Source organism: Pygocentrus nattereri, chromosome 3 (genome assembly GCF_015220715.1).
Source record: "Pygocentrus nattereri isolate fPygNat1 chromosome 3, fPygNat1.pri, whole genome shotgun sequence".
NCBI lineage: Eukaryota > Metazoa > Chordata > Actinopteri > Characiformes > Serrasalmidae > Pygocentrus > Pygocentrus nattereri.
The window spans coordinates 37,461,387-37,486,835 of record NC_051213.1 but is presented as its reverse complement, the minus strand read 5'-3'; the positions used below and the strand labels follow the sequence as shown (position 1 = coordinate 37,486,835).

The 25,449-nt window shown below is 41.9% G+C and overlaps 1 protein-coding gene and 1 long non-coding RNA gene across 13 annotated transcripts in view; one reads left to right on the top strand and one right to left on the bottom strand.

Annotated features, from left to right (window-relative positions):
* Positions 1-631: 631 nt before the first annotated feature.
* LOC119263103 lies at positions 632-17,811 on the bottom strand. Its single transcript, XR_005130117.1, has 2 exons — positions 17,315-17,811; positions 632-3,365 (listed from the first exon to the last, which is right to left on the bottom strand). It is a non-coding gene; the product is annotated as an uncharacterized LOC119263103 (long non-coding RNA).
* Positions 3,424-25,449, top strand: part of kcnc3b (potassium voltage-gated channel, Shaw-related subfamily, member 3b) — a 105,236-nt gene continuing 83,210 nt past the window's right edge. For all 12 annotated transcript variants that reach the window (XR_005130116.1, XM_017700777.2, XM_037537239.1 and 9 more), the window contains exons 1-2: positions 3,424-3,973; positions 18,749-19,451. Coding sequence is in view for 11 of the 12 variants with exons in the window: in XM_017700777.2 (XP_017556266.1) it covers positions 18,828-19,451 (624 nt within the window). In the remaining variant the exon portion in view is untranslated. The remainder of the gene's footprint in view (positions 3,974-18,748; positions 19,452-25,449) is intronic.

Sequence of the window (25,449 nt, the reverse complement as noted above, 5' to 3'; positions counted from 1 at the left end):
GCAGAGCTTGTATGCAGTGGTGTAAAGCTCTGCCACTGGACTCTAGAGCAGTGGAGACGTGTTTTCTGGAGTGACGAATCACACTTCTCCGTCTGGCAATCCGATTGACGAGTCTGGGTTTGGTGGTTGCCAGGAATATGGTACTTGTCTGTCTGCATTGTGCCAAGTGAAAAGTTTGGTGGAGGGTGGATTATAGTGTTGAGTCGTGTTTCAGGAGTTGGGCTCGGCCCCTTAGTTCCAGTGAAAGGAATTCTTAATATTTCAGCAGACCAAGAGATTTTGGACAATTTCATGCTCCAACATTCCTGTTCCAACATGACAGCGCACCAGTGCACAAAGCAAGGTCCATAAAGACATAGATAAGTGAGTTTGGTGTGGAAGAACTTGACTGGCCTACACAGAGTCCTGACCTCAACCCAATAGTTATTAACATGAATAAGCTAAATAACAATGGACCCAGGATTGACCCTTGAGGAACTCCTGCCTAGATTTGTTTTTTTTTCCCCCAGTATGTTAAAGTTAGTTAATACATGCATTAAAATGTGCAGAGGTGTATTCTCTGCAGAGGACACTACCTTTTCTTCAATTAAAAAAATCAACAAAACATAATCAAGACCAGGGGCACTGTGACTTCCGCATATGAATGTTTATATATCACCAGAGTACGTTATCCATATTTTATTGTTAATGTCTACCGCCTTCAGAATGAACAGTCATACCTCTTTACTCTGCTGCCCATTACAGTTTATTTATACAGATAGTGTCCTCTAAAATCATTCAACTTGGTGGAGTTAGAAGACGCTGCTCTTTGTTTCCTGGTCATTTCTGAAATGGTCCTCCATCCATCAAAATACTAAACCAATACAGCTTTACATATTTACAGCTTTTACAGTACAAACATAAACATGTTTGTGGAAGTAAAGTTGTAGAAACATACACTTCAGCAGACAACTTGTGGTGGATTAGTAATCCTACTAGACATTTTACAGATTTAACAGGTTAACAGTTACTATTGTAGCCAACTGACAGTTACAACAATCCTGCTTCCTAAAAAGTCGGGATGCTGTGCAAAAGGTAAATTACAGAATGACGTGCAAATCATTTAATCCCTATATGTAATTTCAAATGGTGCAAGGCAAACATATCAAATGTTGAAACTAGGAAATTGAATTGCTTCTTGAAAAAATATATGCTCATTTTGAATTTGATGACAACAAAATGTTTCAATAGAGTTGGGACAGGGGCAACCAAAGACTTTTAAGCTTGTTATCAGTGCACAATTCCAAAGCCAGTGTCTGTGATGGTGTGGGGGTGCATTAGAGCACATGGCATGGGTGACTTGCACAACTGTGAATGTACCATTTATGCTACAGGTTTTTGGAGCATCATAAGCTACCATCCAGACAACTCCTCAGTTGGCAAACGCTTATAGAGTGTATGTACTTGAAGGAGAATTCCATAGATCTTTTTAAATGTCTGCAAAATGAAGCACTTAACTGCAACCAAAGTCATTCAGAGTGGTTTGGTGTGAAATGCTCCTTTCCAGAGAGACTTACTGAGTTAGAATTATTCGGTAGTGACAGGAAGCAGACATCTGAAGAGAGTAAAGTCTCTAAAAATTACCTCAAAGAAAGCTTTGCACAAAATTAGTTATGAATAAGCTGGTTAAAAAAAAGACACATTGTTTTCACAATAGTCCTATAGGAAGGTTTTGGTTTAAAACAGATTTTTTTTTAAATGCATAGCAAAATGTGTCTTGGCCACATCTGGCCCAGTATACAACTGGGTCCTTGGTCCAGATCTAGCCCACACATTATAAAGTGAATAGAATTATTGGACATTACCCAAATCTGACCTAACTATGTTGTAACAACAATGTACCCAACAATGTTCATGACAGAATTCACCCACAAATATAGACATGAGTCAAACCTGTATGAAGCTGTCCAGCATCTAACCCTATTCTGGCACATGCCTAACATCTGCCCAGTAGTCAATAAACACTTGCGTAACAATTGCCCCAAAATTGTCGGCAGGTGGTACATGCCGGGCAGTGAAAGTCAAAATAGTTCCTAAAGAACATTTTCCTATCACATCACCATAAAGAAATCTGAGTAAGTAAGGGCATTTTTACACTTGTCCCTAATACTTGAGTCTGCACCAAGGACCAGTTCTAAACTCATTTGGGGGAGGGGCTCATTGTTGCTGGTATCGCTGGTCAGTTGCGCAATTCCACTTGTCTCCTTTCTACACACAAGTTTACAAAATGGAAAGCGCTAGCTTATTCTCTTTGCTTCTTTTTATTATTATCCTTGGAAAGAAATGCTCAAGCAGTGAAAAATTGTGCTTTTTGGATATATGGCATTTCACCATGCAGGAGCACCTGCAAAAAAGTTGCTGTATAAGAATGTTTTAGCCATGCAGGCCAGCGCAACACAGATAGCAGTTTTGGGCCACTTCTGCCTTTCCTACATGATTGTTGGTTGACTACTGGGCAAATGTCAGGCATGTGAGCCAGAATAGGGCTAGATGCTACATGGCTTCATATGGTTTTGCCTTGTGTCTATATTTGTGGGTGAATTCTGGTGTGAATGTTGGGGGCCACCAATGTAGCTGGGCCAGACTTCAGCCACATCCATTAGTTTCACTCACTTTAAAATGTGTGAGCCAGATCTGGGCAGAGACCTAAGCTGAATACTAGGCCAGAACAAACTGAAGGATGTGACCTACAAGTCGGCTGATACAAGAATGAAGTTTTCAGCCATGCAGGCCAGCACAAGACATGCACGAGACACTCGCTCCACAAAGGTCTGCTTATTACTGTAACCTTACAGTCCAATAAATGTGTGTAGTTTTATGAATAGGGAAATGACGTGATAAAGCAGTCACTTTACAAAATTAACCAGTACTGGCACCAGGGGAGGACAGCTTCCACATATGCAGGGGACGGCACCAGAGTTTTCTCAAAGCAAACCCCAGACCACCGGTTTCAGGAGGAAAACCTGAGACTGGTTCTCTGGACCACTCTTGGACTTGAAGACAGCTTTCACACTTGACCAAACAAATTGAACTAACCAAGCCAGCTGCCCTGAGCCCGGAAACAAATTCTAGCAGGAAGACGCCTTAAATTTCTCAATAGTGCATAATTTCACATCAAACCACTCAGCATGACCTTGTTTACGACTCAGTGATTTAATTATGTGGACATTTTGAAAAATTTATGGTTTTCCCTTTAACCCCAAACCTCTCTGTATCAAGACCTTTGCAGAGGGCGCCACCCAAGAGAGCACCGTCTTGTCTCTTTTTGAGCGCGGTGGGGTCCTCTCTCCCCTCCTTCTCTCCTCTCCTCCGCCCACGCGTGACATCTGAAAGAGAGAGAGAGAGAGAGAGAGAGAGAGAGAGAGAGAGAGAGCTAGGTAAACCAAGTGCCATTCCGTCAGGGAGCAGAAAGAGGGAGGCAGACCAGACCGTGAGTGTGTGAGTGCGTGGTGCTGTGGAGCAGAGAGAGTGTGTGTGTGCGTGTGTAGCGTCTGTCTGACTCTGTACATCTTGATTGAGACATTAGCTAGAAGTAGACTCGCGTCGGGAGGAGCAGTTTTTTTTTGTCTTTTTGGCAATAAAGAGGGAGGGAGAGAGAAATATGCCAGCATTTTTTAAGCCGAGATTCATTTAGCCTAGCTAGCCTCCTGAGCGAGCGTGAGGTGTGTTTATTAGTGTTACTGGGTTAGTGGTGTAGCCTCGTTTTTGCCCAAAGCAAGAAAAATCACATATTTTATTGTTTGAGTGTTGAGAAAAGGAAAGACAGACCGAGTTTTTTTTACATGATCTGAGGATAAATTGGACGATATTTTTTTCCCTGTCGTTGCAACAACTGAAAAAAAAACACAAAAACGACGGTTTGGTTCGTTTTTGTCGGTTGATGTGCGTGGCGCTGAGCACGCGCACATTAGGCTAACGGTCGAGCCCACAACAAGTGAGTATTGACCTGAGTGTAGTGGTGTGTGTGTGTCTTCGTGTGTGTGGTGTATGTGGTGTGTGTATACATGTGTGTGTACGTGTGTGCCTTGTACGTGTTTTTTTTTTTTACTGTCGACACTGACGAAAAAAAAATTCCCCTCACGAAGCTCACGACGCCTTTTCTTCCGAGAAGTGAGACAGGCGGCGCATTTTTACCATCACTTCGTCAACATTCAACAAGTATTATCTAGTTTTGTTTCTGGTCTTTTGTCCAGCCCTTTCCTTTTGTTTTGGTGCAACTGTCGACATATTTGTCGGATTCAGTAACCACCAGCCTTCAGGTGAACTGTCATGGCACGTTAAGGCGTCGTGTCAGTCTAGACAAGAAACTAGCCTAGTTACATTTAGCTTGTGTAGGCTGTGTAAACTGAAGGCCTTCACCAGCGATGACCCCCTACAAATGGTAGGAAACCATGGAAAATCACAAATTGAGTAGTTTATCCTGGCAAACGTCATAGTTTGTTTAGTGAGGACAGCCACTATGACAAACTAGTGCCATGTCTCAAGCAGAGGGATGAGTAAGCCGGCTGAAAGAGACAGAGGGGGAGAGGGAGATAGCCAGACTACAGAAATGGAGGAATGAAGGTGCTAAAAATATTTAAAGCAAAAGTAGTGGGTGAAATAATTCATTAAAAAAAAAAACAAGAAAAAATAGTGACTGAAGCAAAGAAGTTGTCGCAGTACAATACAGAAAAGAACTGAGAGAAAGGAGTGGTAAGTGAGGTGTCAGGCAGGCCTTATATAAAAAAGTCAGAGAAAAAAAGTGTGAATTATTTAAAAGCTGAACTGAGTTTTCAGCTGTTCAGAGATGCTGTGTGAGTGTTCCAAACTCAGTATCTTGCCCCTTTTCATTTATAAATCATAATATTCATAATATCTGTCCTTTTTCTGTGCATATTCTTGCCCTTGTGCTTCCATCACAGTGGATTTGAATTATGTAGCGACGAAGACTTGGATTTGGCCAAGGAAAGCTGTGTGGGTACAGCACAAAGCAGCGTCTTTATTGCCCTTTTTACCCATACGTCTTGCCCTTTTACACTGATGTAAGTCCAATTCCCTCACATTTGTAACCATTATAACAATAGAAATAAAAAATGAGATCCAAGTTCATGTGAAACTGCATCCAACAAAGCCATTTGGCCACTGTGTACCGCACATTCCTTTTCTTAGTGTAGCCAATGCATGTGAAACACAGCTGAATGATAGTAGCATAGGCTTAGATGACATGTACACACTACAGTAGACCAGAACAGCAACTTGACTGCTAGGTGTGATTGGTAGACAGAACCAAATGATGCTGTCAGATCCTGTTACAGTTAGGATGAGCACCCCAAGAAAAATTTTTAATTGGGAAAAGAGAATTTTAGTGACAAGAAAACTGAATAGTGTTACAGTGTCATGTGTTTGGCCCTCTCTTTCTCTTCATTCTGTTTATTCATGTCTCCTTTTGATTTCCCATATTCCACCACATCTGTTTATGTCTAAGGTTTTTGCTCTTCACTCTAACGTCAGCATAGGACTATCCCTAGTATCCACCCTTTGCCTAGACTGTTTTCTGCAGAGACAGGTCTTCCTCTACTTATGATTTAGAGTGGTTATATTTCCTAGGGCCAGTGTAGAGTTCCAAGAATTTGTATTACTGGATTTCTAATCTAATGACTGTTGCTGCCCATGAAAGAGCCCTGGCTGTGCTTCAGGTTGCAAGCAGCAAAACCATCAGAGAAGGGCAGCTCTCATTTAAGAGAATTCCTGGAATACAGAGTGTGAGAAGACGTGGTCAAAAATCAATAAAATTGCTAATAATAAAAAGCAGTTGTAGTACAGGTGGTAAACAAAGATGTTCATATGCAGCAAAAAAGCTGTAAGTGGTTATGTGTGAAGGGCAGTAAGAGTAGTTGTTTGGACAGTAGAAGTGTTGTGATATGCCTATTAATGTCATTTTGTTTATATGGGAGTTGTAAGTATATGCGCTGTGAATCAAATAAAGTTCGATTATATGCTATAAAAATTACTATGACATATATGACTAGGCAAAAATCTCATGTCAACTGACAAAATTAGATGAGATGCCTTTTATCTGGGCAGTAAAAATAGCTTAACTTCTTCCAAATCTGTTGGCATCAATTACCATCCATCTAATTTAGCTGATCGAGTTTAGCTAATCAATTATCAAGTTTAGCTAATCAGTTATTCATCAAATTAAATCAGATGTGCTGGTTGATGGAATTTAACAAATTCATGCAATTGGCTGGACAGTGCTTTTTAAATGCAAAGTAGTCATGGTGGCTTTGACGGATTCAGGACAGTCCCACAACAGTCACACAAATGACTCAAACTAAAGGAATAATATTGTCTCAGCACTCATAGTGCATAGAAGACACATAGGAAATGTTTATTTAATCTCTTAGCAGGTCAGAGCCTGCTGACACACCCAACTTTTTTTACACATCTCTATAACCTAAGAATAGCTTAACCAGTTTGCATTAAAAGTCCTTGTAATTACCGAAAAATAAGCTTTACTGTGTAATAAGCCTGGGATTTCAAGGGATTCATTGATGAGATCTTTTGTTTTTACAGTTTTTCAAATTGCAAAAGTTAGTATGCTTAGTGAGTATGTGGGTTTATTGGGCTTTTCTTTTTAAACTATATTATATGTTGATTTTTTTAATGGTTATTAGAGAAAGAGCCTGACTTCTGTGAGAGGTAGTTTCATTCAAGCTACTTACATGTGGTTTAACTCAATCAAGTTCATCCATAATTTTACCCAAACTTTACATTTCCAAAAGTATGTTGGCACTTGTTCTAATTATTGGGTTTGGCTAGTTCAGCCACAGCCATTGCTAATATAAGATCAAGCATGTAGTCATGTACTGAGGTCATACTGAAGAGCTTAGTAACTTTAAGTGTGGCACTGTAATAGGATGCCACTTTTCACATTTCTACCCAGCTAGAGCTGCCCCGGTCAACTAGGTGATATTATTGTGGAGTGTCTAGGAGCGACAACAGCTTAACCATAGAGCGGACACGCAAACCCACAAAAAAAGTACCACCTACTGCTGAAGTATGGAAATCTTAATGCTGTCCTTGCAGACTGCAAGTCAGCCCTTACTGCCCAACATCAGTGCCATTCTTCACTAATGCTCCTGTGGCTGAATGGAAGAGAGTCCCTGTGGCTGTGTTACAAAATCTAGTGGAAAGCCTCCCCGAAAGAGTGGAAGCAGAGAGTGTACCAACTCCATATTTATGGCTATGGGTTTGGAGTGAGATGATTAGTAAGCACTTTGTGGGCCACATACTTTTGGCAATATAGCTATAGCTAAGTGCCAGTGTGGCAGCTTAGATTAGCAGCCCAGATTTAACAGTTAGCTTCATAAACAAAAGATTGTGTTTCCCATTGGACTGTAAAACAATGCACAGAGGTGCGTAGACAAGGATAAAGAGTGTAACTAATAAAATCCAGATAGTTGAGACAGTCTTATGGGTTGCCCTTATATCACATGGCAGTCAAAGGCTGAGCCTTCTACTCTGCTGCACATGGTGAACATAGATTAGTAGCTTGGGCTGTCTGACGCAAAAAAGCATTTGTTTTTAATATATTGTGGGACGTATTACTAGTGCCACAAAGCCATGCATGCTGCCCATGGATTTCCTTAGGGACATTGTAATGGTTTTACTACTTTATATTAAAAGTACCATTGCCCTCAGTTTTTCCCATACTGACAAGGTAGAACCAAGAGCTCCTACTAGTGATTGCAGTACAGTTTGGGTCACTTTTCAACATGGAAATATTTTTCACATTAATCTCATAAAGACTTTAGATGCTGTGAAGCTCAGAGGGATTAAAGCATGACACACTTCCACCTTGCATACCCTGACTTTTCAGTGCTGGATTCTAATACCATGGGTGGCACAGCAGCTTTTGTGGCCAGTTATCTGATTGGCAGGAAGACTCATCTTTCTCACTTTCTCTGTGTTGCTGTTACAGATACCATGAGCTATGTGACAGCGTCTGTTGCTGTTAGCTACGATCACTTTAACAGGGCAGTCTATAATACAGAAAAGAAACATGGTGGGTCTGATTACAGTGATTTCTACATAGTTCAGTCATGCAGTCATATGACATAGCTAACCTGCAGGTAATCAGCAGCTGATTATTTGTTAGTTTGTTTTAATGCAGAGCTGGACTCTGTCTTTCTGATGAGTCCGATGTGGGCACTTACAGAGTACTTGCTTACAGGATATAGAGTTGTGGAACAAAATTAGTGCATAAAGAGTAATTAAATGCTTGCAACTCAGTCAAAATTTAGTCCGATATGATGTTACAGCTGAATATAGATGATGAGTATGTGTAAGTGTGATAGTATTTACACTGTCGTGCCCTACTCTGATCTGTCTTACTCTCTCTGTAGACTTGCTGTGCTGTAATTACTGTTAAACTAATGAAGATTAGGAGTGAGCAGTAGCTTGAGAGGCAGAGGTGAAGAAGGGGTTACAGAAGCTGTAAGATTATACTCTTTCCTCTTTTAGCCCTCTTTTCTCTCTTCCTCTGTTCGTCCTTCCTGTGAAACCTTGCGAGCCAGGTTCCGTATTTATACTGGCTTAGATTTCTCCCTCTCACTCTCTCTCTTTCTCCTGCTGTTTTTGCAGACCAAAGACCTTTAAACTGTTTTAAATCCCACAATTATTATTCAACTAGTCACACTTAATTACATATAACCATAAATAGATACAGAGATGCCATTAAAAACAGAAATTTAGCATCTGTCTTGTTCAGCAGACCACTCTAAAGTACTTTTTTCAGTGTACCATGTCTCTGAACAGGTGTGTCCTAATTATCCTATCACACGACTTGCAGGGATGTTGTTGCCTCCTCAAAAAAGAAGGTGGCCTCCTAAATCTATCAGCTTAGCTTTTAACTAATCTCTTTGTGTCGAGACTGGAGTCTCTGTAGTTTTATTTCAGGCCATTCATGAGACAAGATTTCTAGGTAGACTTATTGATCTTTCTTTGTTTATTAAACTTACCAGAGTAGCAATAGTGCACTGTTTTTACATCTTTCAGAATCTACTGAACACAGTGGGTCTGGTTCTAGATTACTTATTCAGAATGTGTTGTTGGCACTATGATAAGGGGATTTAAGTGACTTTAAATGTGGTATGGCTGTTGGTGCCAGATGAGCTGGTCTGAGTATTTCAGAAACTGCTGACCTACTGGGATTTTCACACACAACCATGGACGAAAATGCCTTGTTGATGTGAGAGGTCAGAGGAGAATGGGCAGACTGGTTCAAGATGATAGAAAGCCAACAGCAATTCAAGTAACCAACCAAAATGTTTCCAACACCTTGTTGAAAGTATGAAATGAAGAATTAAGGCAGTTCTGAAGGCAAAAGGGGGTCCAACCTTTTACTAGTAAGGTGGTGTATATTTTTACATTGTGTAACTATGCCTCAAGCATCAGGTAGCTTATTTGTAGCCATTTCTTGTAATACCCCTGTGAAGCTTTAAGAGGCATTAAACACCTCAGCAATCTAGTTCATTTCACCACCACTGTGAGTAATTCTGTTTCAGTATTGTTTCTGTTTCTCTACACATTTCAAACTTCACTGAATGATTCTGTTTATAGTTTAATGATTCAATTGTGCAGAAATTTTGAAAACTCTTCAAGATACATTAGTATTTGTTGAAAAGCATCTATGTACAGTGCAACTCTTAGTGTTCCTTCTTTTCTGAGCAACTCTTTTTTATACCAAAAAAAAAAAAACCACACACACACAAACTACATACAGTAGTGAAGTAAGTCACCACATACTGATTCACTGAATAAATCACTCCACCAGATGTAGCTATTTGTGCTTTCTTACATAGTGCAGCACAATTTGTTCAGTCTAATTTGAGATATTACTGATTATTGGCATCAGTTGTCAGTTCATTCAGTGAAGCTAACTCAATTTAAACGCCTTATCTACAGCGACATTTGCTCATGATTATCACGGAGCTCGTGGTGTGGGCCAGTGCCTGAATATTGTAGTTTTTCATCCTTGGTACCCTGAGGAGTCGCTCCAAAGCACAACAGTGAGCACACTGACGCAAGCGCAATCTCCAGCCGTGCTGCAACATCTCTCCTTCTACACCTCATTCTCACTCTGTCTCAGTCTCAGTCCCTTTCTCACTTAGCACTTAAAATCCTTAGCCTGGCACACCTCAGTCAGAGGGTTGTTGCTTTGACATGACTAATAAACAGAACATTGATGGTTTAGCATAAGTAACTGCCCTATTTCTGTTGTGCTGTGAACATCCATGGTGTTCTGGTTTTAATACGATCAGTTGCTGATTCATGTGTAAGGCACAGGTTGGTCCAGGCTGCTCTTTTTTCATGAGGCACAGGTTAGTCCAGGCTGTTGCAGGTGGGAGTGGCTCTTTTTAAGTCCAGATGTTTTTATGCTGTCTGTTCCAGACTGCTAGATCTAGCCCTGATTTCCAAGCAAGGGGCAGGAGTACTGCTTGAATGTGTTGCACTGCAGCACTGGGATTTCTGATATGACTAATAGATGAACATCAGTGTTCTTATCAGTAACCACAATGTCGAGATGTGGTGGGACTCTTGTCATTCAGGCAAATGATGAGCAAATGTCACTGATCTTGGTTCCAGAGATGTACAAAATATGAGTAAAACTATTAAATGAAGTCCAAAACAATAGCAACTTTGAGATAATGTTAATAAGCCCCTCAGGACAACATACAGGCACACACTGCCACAGAGACTCACAAAGAGCACCCCCCCCTTCTTGGCATGCTTGGTCCCATCATGCCGCAGGCTAGTGATGTCATAGTGAAGGGGTTTTCTTTAATCTGAGTCTACTTCTACTTTATTCACAATTCCATTGTTTTTATGAATCAGCACTCTGAATGGCAGGGAGATGCTATCATGAGGCATTATCGTTAGGTGTCAACAGGATGGCCTCTTTCTCTTTTTATTCATTGTTAAGATCTTTCTACAGACCTCCCTTTCTCCCTCTCTCTTCGTTCTTCTTTTTTTCTGTCCCCCCACTGAGCATGCTCAAGCTATTTTCACCTGCCTCTCATTCTGCCCGACTGGCTCCATTTCATTAAGAGAAGGACTGAGAAAGACAGTCACAGAAAGCTCTGTGAATGGAATGGATTTGGGGATAATAGGAAAATGATGATGGCATCATCAATGAGAGGAGATAGATAGCAGAGGTGCATATATGAAGTGTGTGTGTGTGTGTGTGTGTGTGTTGGTGGGTAGGGAGAGGGGGAGGTAGGGTCAAAAAGAGAAAGAGAGGACAGTGTTGTCACTGCATTGAAGGGGGAGGTGACTGCAGTATTCTGCATCGCTGCACTACCTCCTTCCTCCTGCTGGTGGCACCACTGCATGAGAACGAGGGGTGAGAAGGAGGGGGAGAGGGCGAGTGTAGAATGACTGAGAGAGAGAGAGACCCGTTAGAAATGGTGTGTGTTAGACCCAGAGGAGTTTCACTGAAGCACAGCAGCGCAACACACACTGCTGTAGGCGCAATATTCCCAACCCTCCTGCAACATTTCTCCCCCTCTCTTACCTCTCTTCCTTTCCCCTCTTCGCTCTCTGCTTCTACTCCTTTCCCTGTATATCTCTCTCTCTCCATTCCCCCTATATCTCTGTAACTTGCTTTCCATTGCCCACTAACCTTTCTGCATCTATGCTCTATTTCTCCCTCTCTGTTAACTCTCTCTCTATTCTCTCTCTGCTTATCTCTTTGCAGACCTTTCTGTCTCTCCCTCTATCTTAACTCTCTTATCTCTCTCCATCTGAACATCTCTATGGCTCGCTATTTCCCCTCTCCTTATCATCACCAATATTTCCCTTTTTCCCACCTTCTCTGAACTCTCTCCCTTTTCTCCTCTCTCTGTATCTATACGTATATCTCTGCCTCGTGCTCTATAATGCTCTGTGCTGTTCCCTCTATTTTTTCGATCTCTCTCCACCTATCCTGTCTCCCTTCGATCCCTCCTTCTTAATTCACCTCTGTCTGTACTACACATTCTTTCTTCCCTCTATTACCCCTCTATCTATGTCTATACCTCCCTATCTGTATGTCACCCTTTCTGTCTACTCCCACTGTCTCTTTTCACCTCCATTCTCTGTCTGTCCCACTCTACCTGTCTCTACTGCCTGTCTCTTTCCACCCTTCTCTCTCTTTACTCCCTCTGTTTATCTCCTCCCATACCTCTCTTTCTCTGTTTCTATCTGTCCATCTTCCCATTTATTCCTCCTTTATCTCTGCCCACTCAAACCTTTCTGTCTCTCCCTCTGTTTGCCCTCTATGTCTTTTTCAATGCTTCTCTCTCCATACATAAGTCCCTTTATTAATCTCTCTCTACCCCTCATTCTCTACATCCTCTGTCTCTCTCTCCATACATACCTGTCTCTGTTTATCTCTACCCCTCATTCTCTACATCCTCTGTCTCTCTCTCCATATTTACCTGTCTCTATTTATCTCCACCCCTCATTCTCTACATCCTCTGTCTCTCTCTCCATACATACCTGTCTCTATTTATCTCTACCCCTCATTCTCTACATCATCTCTCTCTTTGTCCATACTTACTGTGTCTGTTCTTCTCTCTGTACCCCTCATTCTCTATGTCCTGTCTCTCTTTCTCCATACTTATCTGTCTCTATTTATCTCTACCCCTCATTCTCTACATCATCTGTCTCTCTGTCCATACTTATTGTGTCTGTTCTTCTCTCTGTACCCATCATTCTATGTCCTGTCTCTCTCTCTCCATACTTATCTGTCTCTATTTATCTCTTCCCCTCATTCTCTATGTCCTCTGTCTCTCTCTCCATACATACCTGTCCATATTAATCTCTACCCCTTATTCTCTATATCCTCTGTCTCTCTGTGCATCTCTCTGTGCCCCTCATTCTTTGTCCTGTCTCTCTCTCTCCATACTTCTTTGTCTCTATTTATCTCTACCCCTCATTCTCTATGTCCTCTGTCTCTCTCTCCATACATACCTGTCTCTATTTATCTCTAACCCTCATTCTCTATGTCCTCTGTCTCTCTCTCCATACATACCTGTCCATATTAATCTCTACCCCTTATTCTCTATATCCTCTGTCTCTCTGTGCATCTCTCTGTGCCCCTCATTCTTTGTCCTGTCTCTCTCCATAATTCTTTGTCTCTATTTATCTCTACCCCTCATTCTCTATGTCCTCTGTCTCTCTCTCCATACATACCTGTCTCTATTTAACTCTAACCCTCATTCTCTGTCCTCTGTCTCTCTCCATACATACCTGTCTTTGTTTATCTCTCTTTACCCCCATTCTCTACGTCCACCGTCTCTTTCTCTCCATACATACCTGTCTCTGTTTATCTCTCTCTGCCCCTCATTCTCTACATCCTGTCTCTCTCTCCATATTTACCTGTCTCTATTTATCTCCACCCCTCATTCTCTACCTCCTCTGTCTCTCTCCATACTTACCTGTCTCTATTTATCTCTACCCCTCATTCTCTACATCCTCTGTGTCTCTCTCCATACATACCGGTCTCTATTAATCTCTACCCCTTATTCTCTACGTGCTCTGTCTCTCTCTTTCCATATGTACCTCTCCATTAATCTCTACCCCTCATTCTTTATGTCCTCTGTCTCTCTGTCTATACTTACCTGTGTCTGTTCTTCTCTACCCCTCATTCTCTACATCCTCTGTCTCTCTCTCCATACATACCTGTCTCTGTTAATCTCTACCTCTTATTCTCTATATCCTCTGTCTCTCTGTCCATACTTACCTGTCTCTGATCATCTCTCTGTACCCCAGATTCTCTGTCCTCTGTCTCTCTCTCTCCATACTTATTTGTCTCTATTTATTCTACCCCTCATTCCCTGTCCTCTGTCTCTCTCCATACATACCTGTCTTTGTTTATTAGGGGCAGTCGTGGGCTGGAGGTTAGGGAGCTGGCCCTGTGACTAGAACGTCGCCGGTTCGATCCCCAGGGCCGACAGTCCATGATTGAGGTGTCCTTGAGCAAGACACCTAACCCCCAACTGCTCCCCGGGCGCCGTGGATAGGGCTGCCCACCGCTCCGGGCAAGTGTGCTCACTGCCCCCTAGTGTGTGTATGTTCACTAGTGTGTATGTGGTGTTTCACTTCACGGATGGGTTAAATGCAGAGGTGGAATTTCCCCGGTTGTGGGATCAAAAAATATCACTTAACTTAATCTGTCTCTACCCCCATTCTCTACATCCACTGCCTCTCTCTCCATACATACCTGTCTCTATTTATCTCTAGCCCTCATTCTGTGTCTTCTGTCTCTTCTGTCTCTCTCTCCATACATACCTGTCTCTCTCTCTCTCTCTCTCTCTCCATACTTACCTGCCTCTATTTATCTCCACCCTTCATTCTCTACATCCTCTGTCTCTCTCCATACTTACCTGTCTCTGTTTATCTCTACCCCTCATTTTCTATGTCCTCTCTCTCTCTCTCCCTCTCTCTCTCTCTCTCTCTCTCTCTCTCTCACTCTCTCTCTCCATACATACCTGTCCCTGTTTATCTCTCCCTAGCCCTCATTCTCGACGTTCTGTCTCTCTCTATACATATCTGCTGGTCTTATACTCCTCTCTCTATTCCAAAAAACTCTCTCCGTCTGTACCACCTTCTCTTTATTTCTCTGTATATTCATCGTTCTCTATTCCGAATATATCTTTCTGTTCATACCTCTCTTCCTCTCTTTCTCTCTTTCTCCCTCTGTCTCTCTTTAGGTTTCTCCATCCATACTTTCCTTTCTTTGTCTGCAGCTGTACCTCCCTCACTCTATTTCTCTATTTCTATCAACATTTCCCTTTCTATATTTCCTCCATTTATACCTCTTTCTCCCTTTTTCTTTCAGTCTGCAGCTCCATCTCTCCCTTTTATACCTCTGTACTCTCTCCCTCTATTTCTCTTCATCTATACCTCCCTTTCTCTCCCTCTATACCTCCCTCTCTGTGCTCCTGCAGTCTACTCCATGTATACTTCTCTTGCCCTCTTCTTCTGTGCTTTCTTCTCTTACCCATTTCTTCATCCATACCTTTCTATTTCTCTTTCTATATCCCCTGGCATGTCTCCATCCATACCTCCCCATTTATCTCTTTCCACCTCTACTTTTCCTCTGTCAATCCATCCATTCCTAACTCATCTCTCCCTCTCTCCATCTCTCCCTCAATGCCTTATTCTGTCTGTTTTCCCATTTCTCACCCTAACCCTTTCTAACCCTATCCCTCCTCTCTTCCTTCTTATATCTGTCCCTGTTTATCTCTCTCAGTCCCCTCCTCTCTCCCTGTTTCTCAGTTGCTGTTTTTTTTCTTCATCCTAGCTGTGTGTTTTTTCTCCTTCTTAATGCCCTCTGCAACTCCTGCGCTTTTCCCCCCTCTTACAGCTGCCAGAGCTAGAGCGGTCTGTCTTATCTATGCTCTCCTTTTTTTCCCTTTGCTGGTTTTACTCCATTCTTTTTCTTCTCCTCTTCCCTTTGATCTTGGCTTGCTTCCACCACACTGTACATGCAAATCCCCCCCCCCTCTCTGCTCCCCCCCACCTCCTCTTCACACGTCATCTCTCTCTGTCTCTGTTATCCTCCTTTTTCCTCAGCTCATTCCATCCTGACCCCTCCCCTTCTCACGCTGTCACCATCCATCTCTCTCCCTCCCTCTCTCTCTCTTACTCTCACTCTCTGTATTGGATGGGTTTTGTGTTTTTGCCAATTACAGGAGCATAATTGACTCAGTCAGCAATCCTCTGATTTTTCCCCCTCTTTCTCTCCTTCTCCATTTAAACTTCCATCTCTCTCTTTTTTCTCTCTCTCCATCTCTTTCTTTTTTGCTGGTATGGTGGTGGTAGCTCCAGCAGTGCCTTTTTCTCTCCCTCCCCCACTTGCTGCAGAGTGTTTGCTAATATATATTAGTGTCACTGCAGTTGTCCCAGATACCTCTCTCTCTCTCTCTTTCCCTCCCTCTGTCTCTCTCCCTTTTTCTCTCTCTTCTTTTTCTCTTCAGTGATAACTGATTCGTGCCCTGTATTTACACACTGTGGTGCACATACGCACCCCCATACATACAAACTCTACAGAGCAACTGTAGAGGACAGGCTGAATGTCGTTTGCGCTGTAAACCAGGGATAATTAAACTCTCCTCTCCCGCTCACAGACTCACTCCACTCGTTCATCTCTACTCTCCTCTCCTCTGTTCTCACCTTGCTTTCTTTTTCACTCTTTTCTCACATACACCCCCCCCCCCATCTCCCTGTTCTCCATGGTTTAATATAATTACCTCTTAGTGTAGGTCTCATGCTGGTAGCATGTATGTATACAAACACACACATGTTGTAAAACATGGCTACAGATTCCACTACTGCAGAATATAGTTTGAAATGTTTTTAGGATCTTTGTGTAGTAGAGGTTTTGTAGTATTTATTATCAATTTTGAAGCTGTATTTGCAATGATAGCTCAAAAGAACTTCCAATCTCTAATAATGTGACATTTTGGTAGGAATACTCATATGAAGTAAATGGGAAATCAGACCTTGTCGTTTTATCTTTTAGTTGGTTTATCTTTTTGGAACTTTCTTTGTCTTATGCAGTTCCTCCGGTACTGAGGAAAGTAATGGTCGCTGTCCAGGGTGCTGAAATTAGATTCCAGTCTGCCACCCTTTCTCTGCTACATTTGCTTTCATTAAGCTTGACTTTATTTTATTAACTTTTATGATGCAAGACTTACTTTTTATGCTACAAAGTTTTTTAGTCAGCACTATATGTCACAAAAGATCCTCTCCAGATGTACACTAGCCTGGATACACTATGTAAACACAGTACTCTTAAATCTATGCTATGATCAGAATAGATCTTACATACCCTAGATGATTAAATTCTTTTTTTATATGCATTTCTCAGTCATATTAAAGTTATTACTGCACTTGGGTTAGTTCAAGCATCATTCATAAAAAAGTATTACTTTACTGAAATCAGTTTTACATGCTTCTTGTGAAGTCATGCATAACTGCTCAAATTACATTAGTGCTGCTGTAAGGTGAGAAAGCAATATTACTGTACTGATTTCAGTTTTTCATGCATCACACAGTCTGATATAAAGTCTGTACAGAGATCAGCTTTCTATCAGACGAGCCCAACTGATCTGGGAGTGGAAACATGGCTGTTCTGAGGTCAGTTTTGCAATGGCTTGCTGATCTCCAGAGTCCTGTCACTATGTAAACCTCTACAGATGCACCAAAGCATCTTTCTGGATAGCAGAATTAGGTGAAGTCTTACCTGAGACACACTCCTGGCTCTCCTAATTTTCAGGCTTCATCCCATTTTAGGGCCCACATGAAGAGTTCCCTCACAACTAGAGTTTTCAAACTTTCACCATGGACACTGGTGAAAGATGAGGAGGGTAGAGCATAGATAAGAACATGATGGGAACAGAGTAGAAGATAAAAGTAGTGAGTGAGTGGAAGAGAATAGACATATGAAGAAAGAAAACAAGAAGGAAATTAAGGATGAAAGACAAGGATGGAAGATGTGGAAATCAGTCAGAGTGGGAAGAGCAGAAAGGATAGAGTGAGAAAGCAAAAGAAAGGTGCAGGGAGGAGAGAGAGAGAGAAGTGAGGCATGGGACAGACGTGGGAAGTGAGTTGCTTCAGAGAAATGTGAATCCTGAATGCGGAATCTGAGAGTGAGAGAGGAGAAGGGGGAGGAGAGTAGAGGGAGGGAGGCCGAAAGAGGACCGGGATACTGAGAGAGAGAGAGAGAGAGAGAGAGAGAGAGAGCGAGAGAGAGTGAGAGATCGTAGTGGCGTATTACTTTGAGTATGGGAAAACAGCTAACTCAGAGGTATCCCAGCCAACAGACAGCACTGCAGTGGCAGAGAGAGAGGGAAAATGGGTGAGAGAGAGAGAGAGAGAGATCGAGAGCGGGATAGAGGGAGAGCAAAGGACGAAATGAGAAAGCAACTCTAGCTTTTACTGCAGTGAAAAACTCATTCACTCTTCTCTCTCTCTTTCCCCCTCCCTCCCTTCCTCCCTCTCTCTCTCTCTCTCTCTCTCTCTCTCTCTCCCCCTCTCCTTCCTCCCTCTTTCACTCAGGCTGTAACGCTGTGTATGCATACTGAACAACCACTCCTCCCTCCTTGCTTCTTCACTCAGATGATCAGTAGACGGCAATGCTGGCTGTACTAATTTACTGAATGACATTGTAATTCTGCAGAAAGAAAGAACAGCGGTCAGTTCAATTCAGACAAGCAGCAGCGTCACAGTGTTGACTGCACAACTTTGCATACATTTAGCTCTACCATATCCAAGTCTTCTTTGCTTCACCCACAGCCACAGCAGGAGTGTTTAAGATTCAGAGCTTCTGGCACTGCGGTGTTGATCCTGTAGGTCCCTGATGTGGCTACAGATCTAAACTATAAGCGTTCCTCTCTGCTTAGCATGAACACCATGAATTACTGTTATTGCAAGCTATTACAACACAGCAGCTCAGATAGCACAGTCCTCATGAGTGCTGATCACTTTTGGGACACGATTCATCACACATACACACCTGCAGTGTGAGCGCGTGGCATTAGCCAACCAAACATCCTGTCATTGCAGCCTAACAGGAGACATGGGTGACACATACATACATACATGAAATACAGTTCCTATGCTCCCCCCCTTTTACTAACCATCACCCCCCTTTTTCTCTCTCCTTCTCTCTCCTCAGACTCCTCCCCCTCCACCTTCTCTCCTCCTCTCCCTTCCCACCTCCACCCCCCCTCCATCACCGCCCCCCCCTTTCCCCTATGCTCAGTTCCGTGTGTGTCTCCTCATTCAAAGGGCGCAAGGGTGGGAACAAGTCGTCCAACAAAGCATGTTACAGCGCCGACATGCCTTGCCCGTCGGACAGCGAGAGAATCGTGATCAACTGCGGCGGCGTGCGCCACGAGACGTACCGCAGCACGCTCAAGACGCTGCCCGGCACGCGCCTCTCGTGGCTCACTGAGCCGGACGCGTTCAGCAACTTCGACTACGACCCCAAGGCCGACGAGTTCTTCTTCGACCGGCACCCGTCCGTCTTCTCCTTCATCCTCAACTACTACCGCACGGGCAAGCTGCACTGTCCCAACGACGTGTGCGGGCCGCTGTTCGAGGAGGAGCTCGCCTTCTGGGGCATCGACGAGACGGACGTGGAGGCGTGCTGCTGGATGAACTACCGGCAGCACCGCGACGCCGAGGAAGCGCTCGACAGCTTCGAGAGCCCCGAGCCGGACGCGCCTGACGACGACGCGGCTCTGGCCGGCGGCGCGGACGGCGACCTCAAGCGCCTCTGCCTGCAGGAGGACGGGAGGAAAGTGGGCTGGTGGCGCGTCTGGCAGCCCCGAATCTGGGCGCTTTTTGATGACCCCTACTCGTCTAAATACGCACGGGTGAGTAGCCCCGACGCCGTTGGCTGCGTTCAGGCAGCGTGTCAGTCAGTGAGCGTGCTAACTCGCTGAGAATGAATGGAGAGTTTTGTCTCATTAAAGAAACAGCACAGTTAAGAAAACTAAAGAAAACAGGAGCGTTGTTAACTGTCAAAGTTCAGTAAGGAACAGTGCGCAAATGATCTGCTCTGCCACAAAAGCTCATTTGACATTGCTTTAATAAATGAACCGTTCTGTCAAATAGCAGGTGAATTTAAGATGTAGTGAGGTTCAGTAAGAACATGTAATTAAGGGAAAAGTCCTGTCACAAAGAAGCTAATTTGACGTCTTGCTGTCGCAAATGACCGGTTCATTGAAGACAGAGTGCGGTTTAAAATGGAGATTTGCGGACTGTGGCTGTAGAAACGAAATGGTTTAGTAAAAACAGATCATTCAGTTACCAGCTCTGTCAAAACTGCTAATTGGGTAACAATAAAAGTAAGTTTTCCCTCGTGAAAGGAACAGTTCAGTCATAAAGTTTTCATTTCTTGAGCAGATGCTAAAATCTGAAGATGCTGTGCGTTAAAGGGTTTAGTCAACAAGGAAGCTAATATGCTAGCATTTACCGGGCACTATCTGTCATGAAATGTTCAAAGACCTAATTTACTCACAGGTTTTGTCTCATTAAAAGTTTCTTTTTACAAGCAAATTTGCTAACAGCGCTTGGATGTTTTGCGTCCTTGTAAGAAAATTCTGTAAAAAATGCTCGTTACCTCACTGAGCAAATGCCAGTTGTCCCTGATTAACTCAGTGTCTTTTGAGCAATGGCTGTTCATTTGTTAGCAACTGCAGCTTTTCTGACTAAAACTGCTTGTTGGATAACAGGAATGAATGGCGAAACATGAAAATTGCAGCACACTTGTGGTGATTTTTGTTTATTCATCAAGGCTGAGGTAAATCAAATTTCAAATCAACTAAATTCAGATTACTGAAATGTCAAAACATGAATGTTTTGTCTTGTTTTGTCAAAACAGTTTAAAAAAAAAAGCATTTTTTGCTTATTAGCATTCTGTTATTCTGTGGTAACTACATACTTTTGACTGGTCAAGCAGCGTTGTCTCTCATAAAGAAGCCTTTTTGAAATGTTTTCGTCTCAGTAAAAAACTTTTAAAAATCTTGCTGGTGTTCTTGATGTTACAGACCTGTTTCCCAGCCTTGCTGCAGTAATACGGTGTGGCATGTTTTGTGATCTGTGTTCTTGGTCTTTGCCATTCAAGTCTGAAGCCCCTTTTTAGAGCTGAACAAACAAGGGCTTGTAATATGACCGTGTTAATGCTTGAGAGATAACAGTTGATGGATAGATGAGTAAGAGATGTGGATGATATTGATCAGACTTTGCTGAGTGTTACCTGATTATGAATCATCACTCAGAAATGTCTTATGCTGTCTGCCTCAAACTGAGTCCACTGTACTTAGTGTTGTGTTTCAGTTGTGCCTGGAAAGCAACCATGTGCTGGGCTTCGAAGGTGACATGACTGTGATCATGCCCAGAGAGACATTAATGCAGGTCACAGATAAGCATTTATGCTTGTAAATGGAGAGTATTAAATGGAGAGTATTTATACAACAGTGCTTATGCTAATGAAGTTCATGTGTACAGTAGGGCTGCAGTCACCTATTGTCTCCTGTCTTCCTTTTGAGTAGATCAAGTGATTTCAGGTCATGTAGCAGTGTTTGTAGTGGTTGGAGGTTGATGTTGGCAGACTAACATTGCCCTGATATATGCTTTAATACATCGTCCACATCACCATCTTCCTGGACGTCATTGATAGATAGATAGAAAAATAGATAGATATAACTTTACTGATACTGAAGGAAATTTCACAAATTTCATATTTCACTCCTCCTTAGTAACCAATTGGTCACACAAATGAAACAGTCCAAACGAGGCTGTGTGGTGACATCGCCAGGTCCCGCTCTCACAACTGCGGGGCTAAACTTGTGAGGCACCTGTGAGGACCTGTGTGTTTAATGTTATGGTAGCTAATACGCCAACTGAGTTATATACTATGATAAAATACATATATACAAATCCTTCTGATTACAATAAGATAAATGGATGAATGCTTTAATGAACCAGTCATTTATACGTCATATTGTAATGAAGACGAATTGAAGGATGTGAACAACTCGCATTTTAAAACAAGATCTGCTGCAACGGCGTTGTTTTCCACCATTTTCATGATGCTGTTTTTTTATTTTGCGTCTTTCGTGCGCAGAGAACTGTGGGTAACCGAAGGCGTGGAAGGATACATCTGTTGCATCCTCAGAACTTAGGCTGCATTTCTAGGCTGTACATGAAGGGTTCTTCACTTTATAAGCAGTTTATGACTTAGCAGCTGAGAAATGCAGCCTACCGTGGCTGCAGCGCAGGCTTTGGAACGCAGCTACTGTCATCGATTACATCATTGGTAAATTCCTTCAGCAGCAGGAGGGATCATACTGTCGCTGCTTAATGTACTCATATGATAACTGCTTACTTGCCTAGTGTGTAGCCTGACTGACAGCATCATTTAACCACATTGCTCGGTATGAACAGTACAAGAGGAGCTAACACAGTGTAAACATGACCTGTTGTGATCTCCCAACCATTAATAGAAGTGACATCACTGAGAATCTTTTACCCACAGCATGTTTGCCAAAGCGACCTGATTTTATGCTGCAGTTCTCAGCCAAATTCCGCTGCTACAGACTCCTACCATTACTAATATGTCACCTTTACCACAGTCGTGTGTCTTTTGTCACACCACAATGTTTAGCATGTTAACAGGAGAGATATTCAACACAGCGGTAGTGTTACTGTCTTGTCGGGCAGGGTTGAATGAATTTGACCATAAAGGGTTCAAAATTGAAACATTAATAGAGACACAAATACGTGGTTTACAGGACCACAGATTGGTCATGATGGTCAGGATTTTCACAGCATGTCTATATAGTAAAAGTTTTTTTGAAAAAAATGTTAATGTTTGGTGGAAGTTAGAGGATTAATTTTGGACCATTTGTCTTGTTCCATTTATCCTGAAATTTTCACAGTGAATGCTGGTGTTTTCAAATTATACAAAAAAGGTAAAAATGGAGATACAAGGTTTTGTCCTGATATCAATGATAGATTAGTACTATTAGTAAAGGTGCTATTAACAAATAGTTGCCATCATAACAAAACCTTCTATCTTTGAAATGGTAACTTTACAGGGGAAAAAGGAAAAATGTTGTCTTTTAAGTCACACTGAAATCAAAACTGATATTACTTTATGTTCCTGGTCGTGTTAAGCTCGCTTCATCTTGTATCGTGTCATGTAATTTGAAAGACAGAATTCTTGTTTCCTTGCCATCTTTGATCAAAAGGCCATGACATCTGCCCTCCTTGAAAACATCCGATTTTTTTTCCTAACAATACCAATACCTGATCCTCAGGTATCTGCTAATATGAGCGCAGATACCGATCCTAACTCTACTGATTTGACCTAACTACTTGGCAGGTGCCGATAAGTCTTGATGTTTATACCATCCCATTTTAAAAATATATATTTTGGCAAATAAATGGAATGTATTTTGATAGAAATGTGAATGATTTACTACCCAAAAAAGCAAACTGGATTTTTGTCAGCAGCTTTCATTTGGTTTAAATGGTATTTTTTGTTGTTGTTATATAAAGAAAGTTGCAGTTGTGCTGTTGGTTTTATCCCGGCATGGCTGTCTTTGTGGGGAGAGGTGTGAATTATTTTCACAGCAGTGAGTTCTCATTCATTGTTTTCAGCCCTCATTGTTCACTAGCAGCTCAACAAAGAGTCGCACAGAGAGCCAGCCATGTCCTACTCTGTAAAGAATGTCAGTCAGCAGGGATGCAAATAAAACCTGATAATCTATTTTTTCAATGACAGTAAAAAAATGTTAATGCTATCTTTTACTGTTATTCACTTAGTTCAACTGTTTATTCAGATTTTTTTTTACCATAATAATGTAACAATGACAGTAACTACAAATAAAATACACATAAACGTATAATAAAGGTGATTTTTTTTGTATACATAAAATTTATCTTTTATTTCTCTAAAGGAAAAGTAGCAGTAAGATGCAGTAAAAAATAAAACAAGAAACGGGTATTGACCATGAAAATTTTACGTTACTTTAACAGTGAAAATACTTATCCGAGTTAATCAGATACTGTGAAAATCTGTGAACATCTGAGTCAATTTTCATTCTGTCAGTGCAATGGACACTGGATATATATATATATATATATATATATATATATATTATATATTTCTTTTTGACTTTTATATTTTTTACATCATTAGCAAATATCAGCTGTCCTTACACAAACACTTCATATCTATATAAAAGAAAAAGTAACAAGATTTTCGTATAACAGTGATGATTTGCTCCATCAGGTCTCTGCATACCATCAGGGTTGCTTCTGGCTTAGAACCTGTTCTAAATGTTGAAACCTAGACAATCAGAGAGACTAATGTTTTATGTATACGTGAGTATGAAATGTTTATGGTAGAACACGCCACTCCAAAAGAACCCCCCACACCCCCCCACCCCTCCATTGTCCTGATGTCATTCACAGGTCAGTTATCACTCCTGCTGTTTCCGCCTCTGTCTGCGTCCAGATTTACAACACAGCGCAGTGATATAGTGCAGACGACACAGCCATACACAGTTACAGGAGTGTTAGCTCATCTCTGAGGGGAAGAGAGTGTGTGTGTGTGTGTGTGTGTGTGTGTGTGTGTGTGTGTGTGACTGACTGAATGCAGCTCTCTGGCACAGTCATGCAGGGCTCAGTACACACAGCTCTGTAACCCAGTTTAATGCATTTGAGTGATCTAGAACCAAAACACAAGACATCGGACTCATGGCAATCATGCGTGAGAAAGGGAAAGAGCGCGGAGAGAGGAATTGGTGGAAAACAGAAGAGAGAGATAGATGAAGGTTGAAGGATACAGAGAGAGACTGATGGAGAAGGAGAGAGAGATGGAGAGAGGGAGATTATTGGCATGATTTAAAGCAGGACGCTTGGATTTATGGTCCGGACAGACGGTAAAACATTTATGAGCAATAATCAGCAACGTTATTCATACCAACACCATTCCTCGCGTACAGCGCGACACGTGAGCTACTCTCACACACACACATACACACACGCTTGCTGCCTTTGCTGCAGTGAAGAGAGGTGGAATGAAATGGGGGAACATGAGTGATTGGGGTAAAAGAAATGGGGAGATGTAGAGACTAGGGTCGCTCCAATAATGAATTGCTGGAGCTGCCTTTCTTTACAGCCAAATCAGCCTAATTTTCGGCCAATTTCCTTTTGCTGAAGGCAATTTAAAGGGTTTGTATAATGGAAAACTGAATTTTCCACAATGTTTTGAAATAATTTGATGTATGTTATCGTTGTTAATGGGTCATGTTCTTGCCATTCAGTCGACACTCATAAAATTCATACATGGAAACCAAACTGCAAACACAGCCCACACACAGCAAACACAGATTTGATTGTTGTTGTGATAACATGAAAACCAGTGTATTTACATATATCCATCTGATGACTACATCATGTTAGCTGCACCCATTAATGCTGTTAAAGGCGTGTTTCAGCCTGGATTGCTTTCTGAACAAGGTACCATACCTTGCAGCCAATCAGAACAGAGCTTGTTTACATATATTAGTCTTAAAGGCACAGTAACAAAACAGTTTAATTCTGTAGTATGAAGTAAGGTTGGAAAATGGTAAAGTGAAGATGAATTATGGGTGTTTTTACATACACAAAACCACATGCACATTATAAGTGGACATCAGAGCAAAAAGAAAAAGAAAAGAAAAATATAGGATAAGCAACAGGCAACAAAGATAATAACATTGCCCAAAGTTTGCACTTAGCAGGCTAAATGAATTTGTATAAATATGTAATGTAGGGATTTGTGTGGATAGAGAGTTCTCGATAATTATTTTAAAGTGT